Raw genomic sequence first — 20,981 nt, forward strand, 5'->3', positions numbered from 1 at the left:
GGAAGCTCCTTGGCAAATGCAGAGTGGATAGGAGAATATAAGTAGGCTCAGATTTATGGGAGTAGCGTGAGAACTGACGCCCTTGAAGCTGTTTGCCACCTCTGCTGAGAACTTGCGCCCAGATGATACTTTTACTCGGGCTCCATTCTGCAGATGCGCCAAACTTGTTTAAGCCTTGAGGGTTGTACGATGGTTTGTTCTGAATGGAAACCTTTGTGTGAATCTTTTATCCGCCCTCCCCATAGTGTGATCTAAACCTGGCTCTGTTTGCCTTGGAAGATGTCAGCGGCAACCATAGAAAGTGTGGGGCTGAAACTCTGCTGCTTCCAGGGGGTGGAAAAACTCCACGGACATGGGATTCATGGCTTCGCGTCAATATCTCCTGAATAATGGGTTGTAGGTGCGTTTACACGTAAGTGATACAGTTGCGGAGATCCGGGGAACCGCCATGGGTTTCTCTTCCTAGTAATAGACTAGGGCAGGATAGAATGTCCCTTTCTCACCTGGCATTGTCCACGAACGGCAGTATGGCTCATCTGGCATGGTACCCCCTGCAGGGTGGGATTGACTTAAAAACCATTATAGAATTCATCTTTCTGCTGCGTAGGAGGACTTTCTGACTTAATTTGAACCCATCTTCAGTGGTTTCAGAGTAACAAGGGCCAGTGAGTTGGGCAGCGGTGGGACCTTCCCTAAACAGGGGCTCTTGGGTGGCATGATAAGGGGAAATGCAGGCTTATGGGGTCTGCATCAACCTTTCATCCTCCCTCCATGGAGGCACAATGGTCAGATGCTTGACTGATACACCCAACGCAAGCCGTGTATGTCTGACCCAGCTACAGAAGAAAGTTGGCTGTTGGTACCTGCATGAAAAATGGTGCTGACGATGGATTAAATGAGTGATCTGGCCAAATGAGTCTTAGTGAATTCCTGGACAGGAAAGGGCGGGTTTAGGATGCCACAATGTCCTTGGACAGAGGTTACCATAACAGAGGTATGCGATTGGGAGGAAAAGTCCCGAGGGTACAGAACGACTTCCTGCCCCGCTTCCTCTCCTGCCCCACAGCTACTGTATTCCGGCTGATGTTTGTCGCTTTACCCCTCTGTAGTGACTTGGAGCTGAATACACCTTTCCTGTGACTGGCACGGGTGTAGCTTGAGACGTTTCCCATCTAGATGCGAGCTGTTTTGTTTATTTATTTATTTTTAATTTATTGCAACTTAGAATATTGTTTTGTAAACTCGGTACACCCTGGTAAATTATTTTATTTGATCTGTTAGAACCATTCCAGAGCAGCAAATCTTGGTCATGAGGACTGTGGCCCCTCTAGCCAGGGGTGGGCAAGGAAATAAAATGTTCTAGGGCAAGCTAGCCATACTTACATGTAGTAATGGATGGATTCTATCTGACTTGGCGTGATGGGAGTTAAAGCCCACCAGTGGAAACCATAAAGGTTTCTGAGAATTTCCATTCACTCAAGAGTCTGAGTGACTTAGTGATTCTGGTGCAAACCTTAAAAGGGTCTTGTTTCCATAGAAACCAAAGTAGCTCCTCAACTCATGGGTTTTAAACTTTTAATTTTTTTTTTAAGCCCACACACTGCAGAGTTATATACCTGAAGATAGAGGAATCCTAAATCCAGGCCTTGCCAAACCCCATGATGTCTAAACCCGTGTACAGATTAATGTGAAATATATATATATATATATATTTTTCACATTATATATATATATATATATATATATATATATATATATATATATATATATATATATATATATATATATATGTGTATGTTAAAAATGTAAATAGCTTGATATGTTTAATTTTCTTATAACTGACTAGATGATATTGGCCCTGCCACTGATGTCTGCTTTCATGAGGTATTGAAATTAAATGTTTCCAATACAATGACGTGATATTTCGCTACACGATGTATAAGTAGTTTCAGTAACAAAACTTTAATACAAAAAGCAGTGATGGCAACAGTTGCCCATTAAGTAACCATTTTCAGATGTTTCAAAGTACGAATTTCAATTCTTTATAGCTACGATAGAGGGCTTTAATGTAGACTTATATTCTTCTAATGTTGTCTTAGAATTTAAATATTGAATATGTAAGCTTTCTGATCAGCATTGCATTAAACGTATATCAGCAGTCACTGAAATCTCCTAACATATATAAATGGAATGTTAAGCATTTTGAAAGTAGCTGTTTTTGTTCAGATTTGGTTTAAGATGCCAACCTAATTTGTTTACTGCTTCTGATAAACCTTTATATTTAAGTCAGTTATACCAGATTCCTTTTATGAAGTATTTCAGGGTCAAGAGGGATATTAAGGGATCTGTTTTTATGATCCAGCAGTTATTGCCAATGCCACACAAAGTTTCCGCAACAAAGTCTATCAAACATGTTTTACATATTTTATCTGTGGCTTTTATGGCTTTCTTAGGCTAAATGTCTCTTTAAAATAATGCGATGGCTGCTTGGGGTGTTTAGTTTACCCTGGCCATGTGGTTTTAGTGAAGATACTTGGAAGGTCTTAATCTTTTTCTTAAAGGAAAGTCTTTCTGGATAATCTGACCAATCGAGTCTTGACCCTTTGGTCTGGTTTAAGAAAAGCGTTATCGTGAAACTGAAGTGTCAGATACTGGCTTGGCCCGTTGAGACGTGGCGGATATCCTGCGTTTTTCCGAGGCTATCGGACGTCTGCTTGAACTGAGCGATGTATTTAACCGCAGGGATCGTGTCAAGATGTTTTGGGCTGCATCCACTGTTCTGTGAATCGGATTATGTTGGTGGCTTATAAATTGAAATGGTAATTGGACACATCACCAACTCCCATTTCTGGCATTGTCCTCCTAGACTGGCACTGCTTGGTTATTTGGCAGCTATGGGGCTGTAGTGTTAAAAATGGTGGTGGTGGGGGGGTTATATACAGGCGTGTTCTGCTCTTGCATGGGTGCATCCAGACTCTGGGAAAGAAAAGCAAGCAGATCTGATTCAGAACAGATTTTTAGTTTCCAGCAATTGGAAGCATAGTATTTCAGGCCCATGTTCTGTAAGGAAATGTGGCTGGGACCAATGCTGAATTACACCCCCCCCCCCCCCATCTCCTTCCCCCAAACCCTGCAGGAGGAGGAGGGGGCAGATTCCTGGCAGGCAGCTTCTTGCTTGTGTTTGCCATATAAGGCCAAAAAATGTTGGAAAGTTCAGCGATTAGTGGAGAAACCTCCCCAGCCATGGAAGGGCCTTAACAAGGGGTGGAGATCTTTGTAAGGGAAGGGGGGGGGGTTGTACCTCTGACTCAGTCTTCCAAACTTCTGTACTCATAGCTTTTTGGCAGCATTAACACTTGTAATGCTGAAATCCTGTGATACAACTTTATTTTTAGAATACGTGAACCTCGTGTTACTTAGGGAAAGTGCTAAGAAAGTTAGATGCCCTCTTAAAATTGTGATTACAACAGCTTACTTCTGACTCCTAATGCAATGTTTACTTAAAGTGAGTGTAGAGTGTAAGAGGACCTCTGTAGTGTAATAAGCTGCAAGCAGATGTATAGATCAAGACTTTAAAGCACTAGAATGATGTCTCTGTGTTGCCATAGGACCGAGATCTATGCTTTTGCACGTGTCCTAAATACAGCTTCTAAAGTGTCCAGAAAAGCTTGATTTAAGTCCCCCAGCTCTTCGGCGCCTGGTTACCCAAGACCAAAGCTGTTGGGCGTTCCTGGTACCTGCTTCCCTTATACAAAAAATCTAATACATTCTTTAGCTCCTAATACTTGGGATCACCTGTTCTTAATATACTTCCAGATGGCCGTGGAAGCAATTATGCTAATTTCTCTTAAACCAACCTTGTTCCTCTGTTCAGTTTCAGCGTGTGAAGAATAACTTGCATGCTGGTAAATATTAAGCTGTATGCATGATGGACCAGTAATTGCTTGGCCTTAGTCTTTATAGCACCCATTTCCTCAATGTCCTGATGTCTGAATTGATTGTGACATTGTGTTCAATATTGAACATGACCACCAGGGAAAATGCATTGGACACCCTATTGATTTCTGCAGCTTCCATTCCAGAAGGTATTAGAAGCACGATGATACTGGGGCGGCAGGCAGGCTTGGCATGAGCTTATAAGGGGAATAAATATTAGGCTGAATCTTTCGACGCACAGTCCATATACGGCAAAAGTCTATATTCTCAAACCAGTTGACTCACTGTTTAGAAATCTTGTCTGAGTCTTCTATGTTGGAGCTCCATTGACCCTACATGAACACTTGTGGACTCTCCGGAAGAGGGGGCCGGCTGGAATTCTGTATGTGTGATGCGGAATGAAATGTTCTGCAAATTTGTTTATGGATGTATGGCTCAACATCAGTCCTTCAGCAATGAATTTTAAAGCAATTGTGTAACGCTCGTCTGAGCTGCATCTGGCCTTAAACTCTGAAACCTACTTACAGTTTCATACTTAAACCAAGGCCAAAGAGACGTTAAGCTTCCACCCCAGGAAGATCTTTGCCCTGTCCCCTTCATCCCTGTCACACTAATAGACCAGGACAGACCGTTCAATGGGAACCCCCCTTTAGACAAATGATACATGCAATTGTAGTGTCATTTAATGGTTTGTAGAATATGGTAATCCCAGCAAAAGCTAAATGTTCTAGACCTATAGCTGATTGGTCTTTAACTTTTCCACAAAATCAAAACTGTGTGAAACGTTACTCTAGCACTTAAAAGACGCTTGCGTTGTGTGATCAAAGTTGTTGCACACACAACCAACAATGCTTATGATTAGCATATCATATGGCGTGGAAGTGTTAAATCCAGCACTCTTTCTAATAAAAGCCCACTACTTCTTTTCTGTTCCTTTCTGTGGTTTGACCAAATCTTGGATCGATCCTTTAGAACTGCTAAAGATCACTGTTGTCTTCTGATGAATGTCCATGTCTGCAGCTGGGATTGTTGGATGAAACTATACCTCGTGTTTAGAGACCAAGGAGATAGTCTGGATATATCTCTGTAAAACTTGTGGCGCCAGTATTTGTTGGCATTAAGGCTGTGGTTGAGACGGGCACATCCCTTTCTGGCAGCAAATACAAGGATGTGAAGTTTTTATTTTGGGCTCCTTTTAGTTCTTTCACGTGCCCAGGGCAGACACTCACAACATGGCTTCTTGAATTCCTTTTAAGGTTTGCCTGTACCACCTCCACCAGTAGTCCTAATAGGGAGTAACGTTTTCCTCCTATACCCCCTTTAGTCACTACTTTGCCTCCGTTAAATAGATAAACATCTGCTATCCCAAGAGACTGCTGGTTTGTGTCTGAAGACCTCATGCCAGGAGACCACGTGGATTAACAATTAACTTGTTTTCGCACTAAAATATTCTCAGGTCAAGCTCCAGTCCCTGATATTTGTACGGCATACAGTGTGTTAACGCGCGACTTGATTTTGGAATTTTTAATGTTTTAGGCAGACTAAACACTAAGCTCTGTGTATAGCCTTGAGGAGACGGGCTGTATAATTCTCATGCTGAACCTGCATTTTTCTGCGACAGTAGCTGGCGGGCTGACAGCTCTCCTTCCTTTTTACTACGCTGGACTAGAAACAGAATAGCCAGCTAAAAACACAAACCAATACTCAAATCTAGTCTGTTTTCATGCCTAAAGGTGGACACCATGTTCAGTCCTGCAGTCTGGGTCTGTGGCGAGGGGTCATCAGCTTGTTTCTAGACATGACGATCCTGGTAAACTCCTCCGAGAAGGGCCCAATTTGTGCTGCATATTTAGATTGCTGAGATCCATAACCATGAATAATGGACAGTCTTACCCCTTTCTTTTTGAAGGATTGTTTCTCAGTTGTGGCCCATATTCATTGATGAAATAATTAAATTGTAATGTTTTCGCCAAGTCCGTAAACAAGTTTAAAGTCTGTAATGGGCCATAACAAGCATGCAAATATTTATATGGAGTTCTTGACCAAGCCTGTCCTTGATGTTGTTTTGCAAAAAGATAATCGCAAATTGTTTTGTCTTGCAGACAGCAAGGCCATTGTTGATGGAAACCTCAAACTCATCCTGGGTCTTATCTGGACCCTTATTCTGCACTATTCTATCTCCATGCCCATGTGGGATGAAGAAGAGGATGAGGAGACTAAGAAGCAGACTCCAAAACAGAGGCTACTGGGATGGATCCAAAACAAGCTGCCTCAGTTGCCTGTCACCAACTTCAGCAGGGACTGGCAAAGTGGCCGTGCTCTGGGTGCCCTGGTGGACAGCTGTGCTCCTGGTAAGGACCTCCTGGGTCTGAGGTATCCCAGCTAAACACAGACTGACTTAGACTAGCTAATGGAACCCTTCACTTTTTCACACATTCTACGCAATGCTTTAACAGAAATCTCTGGAATTGTTTATAGTGATAACATGATCCCTTTATACGCAGATTGACCTTTTACAATTTGGAAGGTTCTTCTGAATGCCCCTCTAACATTTTATGTGCCCCAGCCTTTGTTACATTGATGCGTCAATTATGCTTCTATTGGTTCATCACGCTTACCTTTATTGTTGGAGCCTTCCGTGTGGTGACTCCACGCAATGGCTTTACGTTTAATGTTAAGGGGTAGCGCCATCTCGACATACACCAGGCCCATGTTTATTTAGTTAGCTTGGTGTGTAGCCAGTCTTTGACTCTGGTTTGTGTTGTTTTCTTTCAGGTCTCTGCCCAGACTGGGACTCCTGGGATGCCAGCAAACCTGTGGACAACGCACGTGAAGCCATGCAACAGGCTGATGACTGGCTGGGAATACCTCAGGTAGGTCTTCTGACTAGATCTTGTGTGCATGATTGATGTTAAATGACACAGAATACAGTTTGTTTTACCTCTTTGTGTAACTGGTTAGCTACACAGTGTCTTGTCGGCTTGCTTTCTGCTACAGTTGAAATAAGGTTAAGGGAAAGCTGTATTGACTGTGCAGAACTTGCTTTATAGCTGTACGGAAACTACATGCAGCCATATGTGCTACCTCAGCGTGGTGCACAAGGCAGGGTTTTGCGGCAAAACCTTCAGAAACATTTACTTTTAGTTCTTTCCTCCACACACGAATGGTGCATGCAACCCAATAGATCATTCAGACAGGTTAATGTGTTGGGCTGTTCATTTATAATGCGGTGAACCTTTCCTCCCCACAGGTGATCACCCCAGAGGAGATTGTTGATCCCAATGTAGATGAGCACTCTGTCATGACCTACCTGTCTCAGTTCCCGAAAGCCAAGCTGAAACCTGGTGCTCCTCTAAGGCCCAAACTGAATCCCAAGAAGGCCAGAGCTTATGGCCCAGGTGAGTCCAACTTACCTGAAGTCTGAATGAACACCAGCTGTTGTATGTCGAAGCCAGCTGAACTTTTGTTCCTCTTTGCCCTTAGGTATTGAACCAACTGGCAACATGGTGAAGAAGCGTGCTGAGTTTACTGTGGAGACCATCAGTGCTGGGATGGGAGAAGTTCTTGTATATGTGGAAGATCCAGCAGGGCACAGAGAAGAGGTAAAAGGGGCTTTCATACCTTGTGAACCACCAGAATGATTGTTGTCTGGTAGCTCCTGGCTTGTGCCTCGACCTGTGATTTAAGTCTTATTTTTTTATTTTTCGTCTTCTTTGCAGGCCAAAGTTACCGCCAACAATGACAAGAACAGGACATTCTCTGTTTACTACATCCCCAAAGTGACCGGGATGCACAAGGTTGGTTTCTCTCCTTCCTTGCATATTTTTCCTCCCTTTCTGTTGTACACTTAGCTCAGTTTGCATACAGCTTAATATCTTGTTATAATGACTTGTGTCTTTATTTTTAATACAGATCTTTATGTACGACTCCCTATTCTTGTTGCTTTGTGTTACAGGTGACAGTCCTGTTTGCAGGCCAGCACATTGCAAAGAGTCCATTCGAGGTGAATGTGGACAAATCTCACGGGGATGCCAGTAAAGTGACAGCCCAGGGCCCTGGCCTGGAGCCCAGCGGCAACATTGCAAATAAAACCACCTACTTTGAGATCTTCACTGCAGGTGAGGACAATGAAGGGAAAGCCCCATCTATCATCTGTGTTTTTTTATCTTTGTGGACCCATTTCTTCTCATAATGGAGCAGCTGCACCCTTCTCGTACACCGCTGTTCACTACAAAGAAACTGTGGACTTATCGGTGGCCAAATTTCTGATTGTCTATTTTGATGGGTGATAAGGATTTGGCCAGTAGTGTCAGGTTTTTTTTTATTCTTTTCATGTTCAGTTCATGGTCTGCAGGCTTTTACTGGTCTAGTAATGTGTCCAATATCTTGTAATCTACAAAGATTCTCCTTCTGTTCTGTAAGTCTGGCTTCACTGAACTAATGTATACAATTTTATACATAATTTACATGTGGGGGTCTTCTGCTTGTGAACAGTCTGTATTTATACCTTCCCCGTATTTATATATATATTTGTTTGTCCTTCTCAGGTGCTGGGGTTGGTGAGATAGAAGTGATTGTGCAGGATCCTAATGGCAAGAAAGATACATCTGATGTTCAGTTGGAGGATAAAGGCAGCAGCACTTATCGCTGCACGTATAGACCCACTATGGAAGGAGTGTACACCATCTATATAACGTTCGGAGGGGTGCCGATCCCCAAGAGCCCTTACACTGTCACGATTGGGCAAGGTGAGGCACACAGGGAGGTTTTTTTTTGTCCTGGTCCAAATCCCCTTGGGTTGTCCACAGCTGAAAGTATGTGAGCCCATCCCTGACCTCTGAACCTCTTACCTCCTGCACGGCCTTTATAGTAGGGATATAACTAGGATATCGTGCCAGCATGGCATATAGCATCTGGCAGTGAAATTGTGAGGAGGGGGTAACTGCAGCTTAACCCTTTAAGTACCTATCTGGCAAAGAGTTATAAAGTTAAACGGCAAGCATATCATGCCCTCCTGTAGATGCCCGCTTCGGTCTGTGAAGAATACAGTTTTTGTGTTTTCCAAATGGTTTTCCTTTCCTAGATCTTCTCCTGCTTTAAAGGATTCTTTCATTTCCTTTTTCTCCTGTTGCTGCTACTTCTTCTTCTCTCTCTCCTTCTCATGCCTCTACCTATGGAAGGTGTTCAACTCGCTGGACTTCTCTCCTCTCCCGCTTTCTGGGGGGAAACCGACGTGGAGGGCATTACGGTACATGTGCATGCAATGTGTTTGGATTTTTCTTTCAACCTAGGGACAAAAATGCCTTGACGAGTACAAACCTTGAGTAGTTTTGATGCACTCTTCTTACTCATACAGGAAATTGTTTTTTTGCTAACATGCATGTTTGGATATGTTCCTGGCAAACTGCCGATTTAAAATAGTTGTAGGGTAACAAGAAATTATTCTCTAAAGCATGGGCCTTTGCAATCTGCGCTATTTAAGTCCTAGATTGGTAGCAAAAAAACTGACTATGCCTTTTATTTTCTTTTAATTTTTGTAGCTTGCAACCCAACTGCATGCCATGCGGTGGGTCGTGGCTTGCAGCCAAAGGGGGTACGTGTGAAGGAAACCGCAGACTTCAAGGTCTATACCAAAGGAGCAGGAAGTGGAGAACTGAAAGTTGTGGTCAAGGGACCAAGTAAGACCTTTATATAGATACATATATTTCTTTTTTTCTTTCCCTTATGTTTCCTGCATCTTGTCAGATACCATCTACTGGCTTATTTTGCAAGTTCAAACAGAAATTGTTGCGTAATCTTCTTGGGATGCAAGATGTAGCATATTTAAAGGAGGCCTTAGGGTCCCCTAACTCAGTGTCTGCTTTCATTAAAAGGGCCAGCCCAAGACATAATGCCGCCTGGGGCGAAGTCATTATCTTCATTATTTACCCTTCCTCTCCCTCCCTATTATCTACCCTATTATCTACCCTATTCCCCCTCCCCTTTGTACTTCACTTACCTTTCAGCAGTCCTGCGGCGAGTCTCCCTGCTCTGCCACGGCGTGCGCTGCTTTACTGCTGAGCGCCGGAAATGACGTAATTTATTCCAGTGCTCAGCATTACAAGCCGGCACAGAGACTGAGCTAGAGGGCTCGCAGAGGAGAGAGAGGGGTGCCGTGCAGGTACTGACAACTTGGTAAGCGAAAACCACTCGGCACCCTCTCCTCCGCTTAAAAAAGGGCGCTTGGGGCGGCAAAGTGCCGCCTGGGGCAATTGCCCCACTCTGCTCCATGGCAGGGCCCTGTTCATTAACAACTCTTGTTTACGAAAGTCCTGTACCATAAATGAGCTTGTCTTAATTGTCTGGTCACATCACCAATAAACATGCCTTGCTAGGTTGCTATTGTCCCATGTGGCTTTCTGTGTGTTAAATGACTGCCTCTTGTAGCCGTTCATGTCTTTGGGGGGGGGGGGAGCCTAGGCTTGTATTAGTTATGTCTACTGCTAGCTACTTTACTGAAATGGTAATTACTGCTTTAGTATAATACGTTATACTATTAAGACAAGACTGGAATATTTTTTGTGTCCCTGTCTCTTAATACAAGGCTTTAATTGTAAAAAGTACATTTGCGTCTAAAGGACTCAGATCTTTGTATATATTCTAAGAATATGCACGTTGTGTCCTGTTTGATTTTGCATAGCTAAAACCTGGCCAAGTACAAACGCAAATGTACTTTGTCTTTACAGAGGGTACTGAAGAACGTGTCAAGCAAAAAGACCTTGGGGATGGTGTCTACTGGTTTGAATACTATCCAACAACTCCTGGCAACTACACAGTTACCATCACATGGGGTGGACAGAACATTCCTAGAAGGTGTGCTTAACACTTGGTATCTAATGACTGGAATATGTCTTGTCCCCAAATTCCAATAATTTAATACTACTATTACTTTCAGTCCTTTTGAGGTGAAGGTTGGCTCTGAATGCGGGCCGCAGAAGGTGAGGGCATGGGGACCTGGTCTAGAAGGAGGTGTTGTTGGAAAATCGGCTGACTTTGTAGTAGAAGCTATTGGCGATGATGTGGGTACTCTGGGTGAGTGTCTATATTACAACAGAAAAAAAGAACCTAGAAGCTCTGGCAAATGTATAAGATACTTCAGCATTAAGTGAATCGGCGAATCCTTTCATTAATGGAATGATCTGCTTCATGTGCAGGTTTCTCTGTGGAAGGTCCTTCTCAGGCTAAGATTGAATGTGACGACAAAGGGGATGGGTCCTGCGATGTTCGCTACTGGCCACTAGAAGCTGGAGAGTATGCTGTGCATGTTCTCTGCAACAATGAGGACATTAAACTAAGCCCCTTCATGGCTGAAATAAAGGCTGCTCCCAAAGACTTCTTCCCCGAGAAGGTAAATGAAGATTGCACCTAGAAGATGGATGCATGATAGAGCTTCCATGTCTCCGGCAGCTATTGTGGTATATGGAAGCGCAGTAATGTTGAAAGACTGTGTAAGACTTGGTACGTCTCAAAGTACTTCATTACCAGTGTCTCAATATAAACTCTTCTTGGTTGCAGGTTAAGGCTTATGGGCCTGGGTTGGAGAAAACTGGCCTCGCCATTAACAAACCAGCTGAGTTTACGGTTGATGCCAAGCTTGGAGGCAAGGCTCCACTCAAAGTGTCTGTACAGGTGTGTGGAGGGGGTGTCAGACCAAACTGCATTTATTTCAGGCCTTTGAAATTCCCAGCACATCTTACACCATACTTTGTTTCCAGGACGCAGAGGGAAATCCAGTAGATGTGACAACCAAGGATAATGGCAATGGAACCTACAGCTGCACTTACCAGCCAAAGAAGCCTGTAAAACACACTGCTATTGTGTCATGGGGAGGTGTGAACATTCCAAACAGTCCCTTCAGGGTAAGGCTGATGGACCATGTCATATGTAATTCTCCATTAAACTAAGCCATTGCAGTGATCAGCCATATTGACTCTTGTAAGGCATGAGGTATGCCATAAAACCATGTCTGGTAGTGTCAACGAAATTTAGAAAAAAAATCTTAAATAGCATGTTCATCATTGTATGCTTGGTAGCTTGCTTACAATAGACCTGTGTAGCCCTGTTATGGTCATCATAGCAGCTTATCGCACGATCTACAGGGCTATTGTCTCCAGTATGTTCGGGTTCTGACAGTCCTACTTCTTATGTTGCTGAAAGCACAAGTAAATATAGACTATTTGCCCACTTCAAAACAGATTGTAGGGTACATTAGCGTTGTGTATATCCCTCTCCAATTAAATTCAATGGGTACTTGCAAGAAACTGCTGATAAGCAGTGTTGTGTTTTGACTACTTCAGATGAACATTGGTGCTGGAAGCCACCCCAACAAGGTGAAGGTATATGGACCTGGTGTGGCAAAGACTGGCTTGAAAGCACACGAACCCACCTACTTCACAGTGGATTGTACTGAAGCTGGACAAGGCGAGTCAAGTTCTAATTTCCCCCTAAATAAGATGGCTATACCCTACACCCTGAGCTTACCCGCTGTTGTCTAAACTACTTTCTTGTTAATTGTAGGTGATGTGAGCATTGGCATAAAGTGTGCCCCTGGTGTTGTGGGTGCAGCTGAAGCTGATATTGACTTTGACATAATTCGCAATGATAATGACACGTTCACGGTGAAATACACTCCCCCAGGAGCCGGAAGCTACACTATCATGGTTCTGTTTGCTGACCAGGTGAAATTATTATATATTTTTTATGAAACTATATATATAAATTTCCTAATATTTAACTACAACAAGCCATATACATTTTTGTGGATATTGGAAGACATGGCTGTACAGTTGTTATCCCTACAGGTTCTTTTCACAGCTAGGTGGTTTGCTTTTTGTTTTCTTCAATTTTTAATTGAAGTTTGTTGCACTCTCCTTTAGGCCACTCCAATGAGTCCCATCCGCATCAAGGTTGACCCATCACATGATGCTAGCAAGGTGAAGGCTGATGGCCCAGGGCTAAACAGAAGTGGTACGTTCATCTTTTGAAGCAAATCATATTAAAGCAGACAGTACAATGCTTATGCAAGCTCTAGTCTGAATGAACTTGAGTCCTGTTTGAATACTCAAGTGGTTGCAATGGTTTTAATGGCTCTGTTCTTCAGGTGTGGAGATTGGAAAGCCCACGCACTTCACTGTCAACACGAAGGCTGCTGGAAAAGCTAAACTGGACGTGCAGTTTACTGGTCCTGCTAAAGGGGATGCTGTCAAAGACTTTGATGTCATTGACAACCATGACAACTCTTACACTGTCAAGTACACGCCAGTGCAGCAGGTAACCCAATCATACTGGTAATTGCCAATCGACCCCTCCTGGTATAAAAGGAGTGTTATCCCAACATATTTCTCCAAATTATTAATCGTTGGCTTTGTTTAGACTGTCTTGTATTTTATAGCTTGACATTTTCTCTATTTCAGGGTAATCTGGGTGTGAACGTGACCTATGGTGGAGACCATATTCCAAAAAGTCCATTTCCAGTCAATATTGCTCCAACTCTGGACCTTGGCAAAATCAAGGTTTCTGGACTCGGAGACAGTATGTACATTTTGTTCTTTAGTTTTTGGTTTTTGCAATTCTGCACCTTTTTATGTGCACAACTGCTGACTCTTATATTCTTTACATGCAGAAGTGGAGGTTGGAAAGGATCAGGAGTTCACTGTGAAATCCAAAGGTGCTGGGGGTCAGGGCAAAGTGGCTTGTAAGATCACTGGACCATCCAACAAGTCTGTTCCTTGCAAAGTGGAGCCTGGGCTTAGTCCGGATAATAGCTCTGTCAAATTCATCCCTCGAGAAGAAGGCCCATACGAAGTAGAGGTGACGTATGATGGTGTCCCTGTACCAGGCAGCCCATTCCCTGTGGAAGGTGTACCACCTACCAACCCTTCAAAGGTATGTATCTGCACCCATGGAAATCTGTGTACATATTGATGCTAAACAAAAAATGGCTTTTTGGTTCAACTTACAGTACCCTTATACTGAGGTTTTTATGTCACTGTTAATGTTCTTGTGCATCCACTTAAAGATCCATCTTCTGTCCTACAGGTCAAGGCTTTTGGGCCTGGTTTGAAAGGAGGCGCTGTTGGAGCTTCTGCTCCATTCACCATTGACACCAAGGGTGCTGGACCCGGAGGCCTTGGCTTGACTGTGGAAGGACCATGCGAAGCTAAGATTGAATGTCTGGACAATGGAGATGGCACCTGCTCCGTGTCCTACCTACCCACAGAACCTGGAGACTACAATATAAATATCCTGTTTGCTGACACACACATCCCTGGCTCTCCCTTCAAGGCTAAGATTGAACCTTGCTTTGACCCCTCAAAGGTGACCTGTTCTGGCCCAGGCTTGGAACATGGCCAGGTTGGTGAAGCAGGCACATTTAATGTTGACTGCTCCAATGCTGGCAGTGCTGAGCTGACAATTGAAATCATATCAGACACCGGCATGCAAGCAGAAGTGCATATCCAGGACAATGGCGATGGGACATATACGATCACCTACATCCCACTCTACCCAGGGATCTATACAATAACCATTAAATATGGTGGGCAGATGGTTCCCAACTTCCCAAGTAAGCTGCAGGTTAAACCCGCAGTTGATACTTCAGGTGTCAAGGTCTATGGACCCGGAATTGAAGGAAAAGGTAGGTTCTGCCTAAACTGAGTCCAAAACGGTAGCGGAATTCTATAATCTGAAGTACAAATAAAACTAATTATATATTTTTCACCAGGTGTATTCAGAGAAGCCACTACAGAATTCAATGTGGACGCTCGTGCCTTGTCCAAAACCGGAGGCCCGCTTCTTAAGACCAGGGTATCTAATCCCTCTGGCAACATCACAGATGCCTTTGTTCAGGACAATGGGGATGGTACCTATAAAGTAGAATACACTCCATATGAGGAAGGTTAGTGTCTGGTTTTGGTAAATGGCTTTTAAGATACTTGTGATGTCCTTTTGTCTCTATTGCCCTTTGTAGAAGTATTTTGCAAGTGTTGGTTTGTGTTGCTGTTTATTGGTATAGCAAGTTCCCTGTTCTATTTTTGTCTTCACTCATGGTTTTTTTTTTTTTTTTTTTTTTTTTTTTTTTTTTTTTTTTTAGGGGTCCACACTGTTGATGTGTCCTACGATGGAAGCCCTGCACCCAATAGTCCCTTTAGAGTTCCTGTGACTGAGGGCTGTGATCCAAGTCGTGTCAGAGTTCATGGTCCTGGAATCCAAAGTGGAACCACCAACAAGCCCAACAAATTCACTGTAGAAACCAGGTGACGGTCCACTAAAGTCTTGTTCACAAAATATTTTTACAAAAAGTTCCAAAGATCACAATATTTCTTTAGATTATGGCTGCAGAGAACCCCATTGTCAACTGGCAATGGCATAAGGAAATAAGCAAGTGGCTATTCCATGTGGCTTGTTCCATCCTAATATGGCTAGGATATATCTTGTAAGGCATAGGCCGAAGCAGTAGTTACATTGGAGGCTTTTCTTATAACCAGAGGTTTCATCTGTTCTCTCCTAGGGGGGCTGGGACTGGAGGGCTTGGATTGGCTGTTGAGGGGCCATCTGAGGCAAAGATGTCCTGTACAGACAACAAGGATGGTAGCTGCTCAGTAGAATATATTCCTTATGAGCCTGGTACTTACAGCCTAAACGTCACATATGGAGGACACCAAGTTCCAGGTGAGTGAGGAATATCTGGTTGTTTAGTAGGGATATTTGTTTTAATGATTTGTCTTTTAAAACTAGAGTATGTTAATTTGATACTATTTGCCTTGAGAAAGCCAATAAGGACAAATCTAAGCTTTTCTCTTTGGATTGAGATGATCAAGAAACATTCCTTGTACAAAAGTGTGAAGAATGTTGTCCAGTGTCCCCTAAAGCGTGATCTTTTATATCTTTCCCTTTTACAGGAAGCCCATTCAAGGTTCCTGTTAGCGATGTAGTTGACAGCTCAAAGGTGAAGTGCTCTGGCCCAGGATTGACCCCTGGACTGGTGAGGGCCAATGTTCCACAGTCCTTCAGTGTCGATACAAGCAAGGCTGGTGTTGCACCTCTCCAGGTCAAAGTTCAAGGACCAAAGGGTGAGCAGTCATCAGAATTTCAATGATTTAGTACGGATTCTAGTTACTTTTTGGGGTGCAAGCTTTAATATCCGTGTTACTGCCAAGAAGTCGAATGGGATAGTCACTTGTAACTGGTTTAACCTAATGGCAATTACAACATGGCTTAATGAATGTGATATGAACACATCTTGCCAACCTTTTTCATAGGGGTAGTATTGCAGCTAGGACTATTGGCTGGCGTGGTGTAGGTCTACCCCTTTAACCCTTTCTCACTTGTGTCTTTCATGGCAGGTATTGTTGAACCAGTTGAAATTGTGGACAATGGTGATGGGGTCCAGACTGTAAGTTATGTGCCCACTCGTGAGGGTCCCTACAACATTGGTGTTTTGTATGGTGATGAAGAGATACCACGTAGGTAAGAAGACTGACAATAAAGCGCATTATCCCAATTAAACCATAATATTTCGGGTGGCTTAGTTCTTATCAAAATTGGCATTGGTTCTGAGTACATATAGGCCTAAAGATTATTTAGTAATATTGCATCTTTACACATTCTCTTACCTGCAGTCCCTTTAAGGTAAAAGTGCTGCCAACTCATGATGCCAGCAAGGTGAAAGCTAGTGGGCCAGGTTTGAATACCACTGGAGTTCCTGCCAGCCTGCCTGTGGAGTTCACAATCGATGCAAAGGATGCTGGAGAAGGCCTCCTTGCAGTACAGATCACTGTAAGTGTCCTGTTTGTATAGCAGGTACATGAATCAATGGTGGTTTTTATCCAGACTAAATCTCTATCTCCATATAGGATCCTGAAGGCAAACCCAAGAAGGCCACTATCAGGGACAACCAAGATGGCACCTATACAGTGTCGTATGTACCAGATATGACAGGGCGTTACACTATACTCATAAAGTACGGAGGTGATGAGATACCTTATTCACCTTATCGTATCCGTGCTGTGCCCACAGGAGATGCTAGCAAGTGTACTGTAACAGGTAAGCCATTCTTGAGTTGCTTGACCGTGTAAGGTATTCCACTCTCCAGTACCAGCGTAAAACGGAAGTGTTTTTATGTATAAGTATCTAAGCTGGGAAGGATGCAGTCTAACTTTAATATGTGGTTCTGAATGCATTATAAGCCAGTGCGACGGTGCACTTTGCTACACTTCTGTTTATTAAAATACATAATTCAGGGCAAGATCGCTTAATGTGGAGACTTATTTTTTTTATATCCAGGGATGTAATGTTTAATTCTGGCTCAGGCTACCAAAGAAGTTTAGGTGTCCCTTCTCTAATGATGCAGTATACATGAAGAACCATTCCCTATGCAGCATTCATGTTTTTTGGAAGGCCCTGTTGTATTTTGGATGAGACTAGCCCTCTCCAAGCCAAGTGCGAATATGCATGTAGCGGGTACAGAGGCAACAATCCTGCCCCAAATATCTCCCGGGTTTGGCTCTGGGGCAGTTCTTAATGTCTAGATACCGAATGATCAGCGTAGGGGCTGAGTGTGGAATGCCTTCAGTGTCGTGGGACCCAACTGTTTGCTCTTCTCACTTGCTTTTTGACGTACACCCCCCTCCCCAACGCTGCACACTGTTTATGGCATAACATGTTATGTGATGTATTTGATCTTCTCAGATTTTTGTAATGCACTTTATTTTACCCTCACATTGTCACCTTGTCTCACTTGAACTTTCCTTGCTCTTTGCCCTTTCACCTCAGTGTCAATCGGAGGTCACGGGCTAGGTAAGCGGCTTGCTTGTGTTAAATGAACAGTACCTCTCCCTCTTAAAACCTTTTGTATGAAGCCTTCTCCTGTCTGGGTGTCCATTGTGTGGCAGGTTTATGGGAATTCACAGCTGTAAATTATACAGGACAGGCGTTTTGAGAACACAAAATCTTAATCATTATTCATTATCGATAAAAATTGAATCATGTCAATGTCTTGGCCTATTCTTGAAGCCACAAAAATTATGGAAATCACTTGGTTATTTAAGAATAATTTCTTACATTTGGCTCCTGATCTGCCCTGGGAAATGTTCCTCGTCCAAACAGCTGTGAAACCCCTGGAGGCCATAGGTTGTGAATGAATCTGGGAAAATGTGTTGGGCTTTGCCCTTGAGGCATAATCTGCATGCTTATTTTAAGATCAATTCCATACTAATATTTTCCGAGACCATTATTTTTGGAATAAAACCTATCCAACCCCTTCCCAGTCATCTGGAAACTACATAATGCAGGGCACTGGTAATCGGAGGCTTTCATCCAGATAGAACCCAGAACATTTAGTATAAACACTTACCCATCAGTGAATTGCACCTTGAGGCTTTTAGGTCTAAAGCAGATCTCCTGAATTTTGGGTCTCAAGGAACCCTACAAGTGCAGGATTGGTATGTCCTAACAAGTCCTCCTGCGAGGTGTTGTAGAAAAATATAATGGTGTATCTCTGGTCTTAAGTAATAAATGCGTATTGCGTATTGTCAAGTTCTGAGACTTGCAATATATTTTGGTGACTAGAATTTTTTTTTTTTTTTTTTTTATATGTTGCTATCTAACTAGTGGAACGTGTTGGGAACTTCAACTGCTAGAGACCATTTTGGTGATGGGAAGTTTGATTAAAAAAAAATGGTCGTGTTCTGGAGTGTGGCATGATTGATTATACATGATGCTGAACTTTTAAGGCAATACTTACCAGGACAGGAACGCTGACCTAATGCGTTGGACCGTAAACCTATACTATTCCAGTTGGTTGGGCATACCTACTAATCTGGACCCATTTAGTTGGCTTGAATGGGTAAACACTGTGACAATTGGACTTTCCAGTTATGGTTAAAGCTTAGACTCAACCCTTCCCCAATACATATGAGATGTGCATATGACCTGCAAGTTATCAAGGTTGACCAGCTTGATCTGAAAAGTGCTGGACAGTCTTTCCTCATTTTTAGAGAAACCAGACCACGTTCCGGAATGCTTCCAAAATCCTGTATAGAAAGGTTAAATGGCTTCTCCCCCTTCTATCCTCTTTATGCATGTCTGCTCTGTATGGCTCCTTAGTACCTGAAACATAGCTGCACCTCCTAACTCCACCTGGCTCTGCACTCCTTTCTTCGCTGTATGTTCTTGCAGGGTTCAGTCAATCAGGAAATTTAAATGGCTCACCACACTGCTTCACCAATAAGTCACGGGTAGTGGAAAACCTGAGTCTTTACTCGTTCAGAGGAATATGTGTGTTGGTTAGGAAAGGGACTGGCTCATTGTAGTCCAACTCTGCCAGGAAACAAATAAAAAAAAAAAACAAAAAAAAAAACAAAAAAAAACATTTCCCACGGAATAGGTGAGCATGGCATTGCCAAGCATTCTACTGGCAGAGGATGGCTTAAATACCATTGTGTTTTTTATAATTTTTTTTTTTTTTTTTTTTCCCCACTCACCTAATTTACATTCCTCTTGGCTCAGCAGTGGCATATTGTATGGCTCCTAATCCTTGTGAATAAGGATTCTATGAAATGGTAAAGGCTTCTCATTTAAATTTCCTGACTATCTTCTGTAGAACATAAGGTCTGGCTGTGAATATAGGGGGTTGGTTGCATGTCCGGTATTAATAACTGGCTTCGGTGACCAAACCCATCAGATGGCCTTGCTTTGTTGCTCCTGTCTTTCCCTCATTGTCTGTACCTTGCAGGTGCCGGTATTGGACCAACCATCCAGATTGGCGAAGAGACTGTAATAACAGTGGACGCCAAGGCAGCTGGAAAGGGTAAAGTGACGTGTAGCGTCTGCACTCCAGATGGCACAGAGGTTGATGTAGATGTTGTTGAGAATGAAGATGGCACCTTTGACATCTTCTACACGGCTCCTCAGCCTGGCAAATATGTGATCTGCGTACGTTTTGGAGGGGAGCACATTCCAAACAGCCCATTCCAGGTTACGGTAAGTTAAGATCCTCTCTGGTCCTTCTATGCTTTTAATGTACACATCTGTAAGGAATCAAGTCATCTGTAGCTGTAGTAGAATGAAATACTGGGTGTATTTCAAATTAAAGTGTCTACCGCCTGATATTCGCAGTTTGTTAGACCTGTTCCCTGGAGTCAAGCCTTAAACATGGCTGGCTATACAGACTAGTCTAGCGCTAAAATGACTTTATGTAGATTCCACCCTCCTGTACCTTGATGAATTCTGAATTAACTAATGTGTTCTTACACCTTCAACACAGGCTCTGGACGGCGACCAAATGATGCCTCAGCAGATGGCTCAACAGCAGTTAGCCCCACCTTACGCATACCCGGGCATGCAGCAACCCTGGGTACCCGGCCTTTTAACAGTAATTGTGTCATTTTTGGGGGGAAGCACCCCTTCTAGAGTATTCTGTAACAGGGAAGGAACAATGGAAATCTGTGCCCATGTTGTGTTTTTTGCTTTCCACTTTAAAGCTCTTTAGCCCAAAATCTAGCTGGTTGGGGTTTTGCTTGATAACTTTTTTTATATACATAAATATAAAATGGTGTGCAGTGAAGAATCTTCTTGGCATGCAAAGGGGTTAAAGGGTAAACCAGACACCGCTTTTGCATTTTTGTTGCACTGATTTCCTGAAGGATTCTTGCTTGGTTATGCAAAGTCATAGATGTCTGCATGTTCATCTTTACAGTTAAAGTAGCACTACAGCCCTATTTCATGTTAAATGCACACTGGATTGCATGGGCTCCAGTGTATTTTACTGCATGCAAATAGGTGTGGGCCTTCTCCTAGCTATCAGGTTTTTGGTTAACTCCAACCCAACAGTATACTCCTTGCTCATGCTCAATAGAACTTGCATCCCTGCCACATTCTAATCCATGGCAGTAGCAGCCAATGGTGTAGGCTGGCTGAATGCTGATGTTTTGTTATCAGCCATGAGATTGGCTGCTTCTCGGTCCTTGATCAGGAGTAGAATGAGTTGTTGTTTTTCCAGCTTTAAA

At 43.1% G+C, this 20,981-nt stretch overlaps 1 protein-coding gene across 4 annotated transcripts in view; it reads left to right on the forward strand.

Moving 5' to 3' along the window:
• The window catches only part of FLNA (filamin A), a 54,800-nt gene that overhangs the window by 23,674 nt on the left and 10,145 nt on the right, over nt 1–20,981 (forward strand). Inside the window, exons 3-32 of one of the 4 annotated variants that reach the window (XM_053472378.1) lie at nt 6,039–6,287; nt 6,712–6,809; nt 7,187–7,334; nt 7,420–7,538; nt 7,656–7,733; nt 7,892–8,054; nt 8,484–8,684; nt 9,477–9,614; nt 10,662–10,788; nt 10,871–11,007; nt 11,130–11,323; nt 11,491–11,604; nt 11,691–11,834; nt 12,273–12,396; nt 12,493–12,653; nt 12,852–12,942; nt 13,076–13,245; nt 13,389–13,506; nt 13,598–13,860; nt 14,014–14,611; nt 14,699–14,872; nt 15,068–15,230; nt 15,485–15,645; nt 15,876–16,046; nt 16,320–16,443; nt 16,596–16,752; nt 16,830–17,019; nt 17,749–17,772; nt 19,709–19,956; nt 20,240–20,329. In XM_053472378.1, coding sequence (XP_053328353.1) covers nt 6,039–6,287; nt 6,712–6,809; nt 7,187–7,334; nt 7,420–7,538; nt 7,656–7,733; nt 7,892–8,054; nt 8,484–8,684; nt 9,477–9,614; nt 10,662–10,788; nt 10,871–11,007; nt 11,130–11,323; nt 11,491–11,604; nt 11,691–11,834; nt 12,273–12,396; nt 12,493–12,653; nt 12,852–12,942; nt 13,076–13,245; nt 13,389–13,506; nt 13,598–13,860; nt 14,014–14,611; nt 14,699–14,872; nt 15,068–15,230; nt 15,485–15,645; nt 15,876–16,046; nt 16,320–16,443; nt 16,596–16,752; nt 16,830–17,019; nt 17,749–17,772; nt 19,709–19,956; nt 20,240–20,329 — 4,937 coding nt within the window. The remainder of the gene's footprint in view (nt 1–6,038; nt 6,288–6,711; nt 6,810–7,186; nt 7,335–7,419; nt 7,539–7,655; nt 7,734–7,891; nt 8,055–8,483; nt 8,685–9,476; nt 9,615–10,661; nt 10,789–10,870; nt 11,008–11,129; nt 11,324–11,490; nt 11,605–11,690; nt 11,835–12,272; nt 12,397–12,492; nt 12,654–12,851; nt 12,943–13,075; nt 13,246–13,388; nt 13,507–13,597; nt 13,861–14,013; nt 14,612–14,698; nt 14,873–15,067; nt 15,231–15,484; nt 15,646–15,875; nt 16,047–16,319; nt 16,444–16,595; nt 16,753–16,829; nt 17,020–17,748; nt 17,773–19,708; nt 19,957–20,239; nt 20,330–20,981) is intronic. The other 3 variants (XM_053472381.1, XM_053472380.1, XM_053472382.1) reach the window with 3 other exon arrangements.

The sequence above is a fragment of the Spea bombifrons genome, chromosome 8 (genome assembly GCF_027358695.1).
Source record: "Spea bombifrons isolate aSpeBom1 chromosome 8, aSpeBom1.2.pri, whole genome shotgun sequence".
Lineage (NCBI taxonomy): Eukaryota > Metazoa > Chordata > Amphibia > Anura > Pelobatidae > Spea > Spea bombifrons.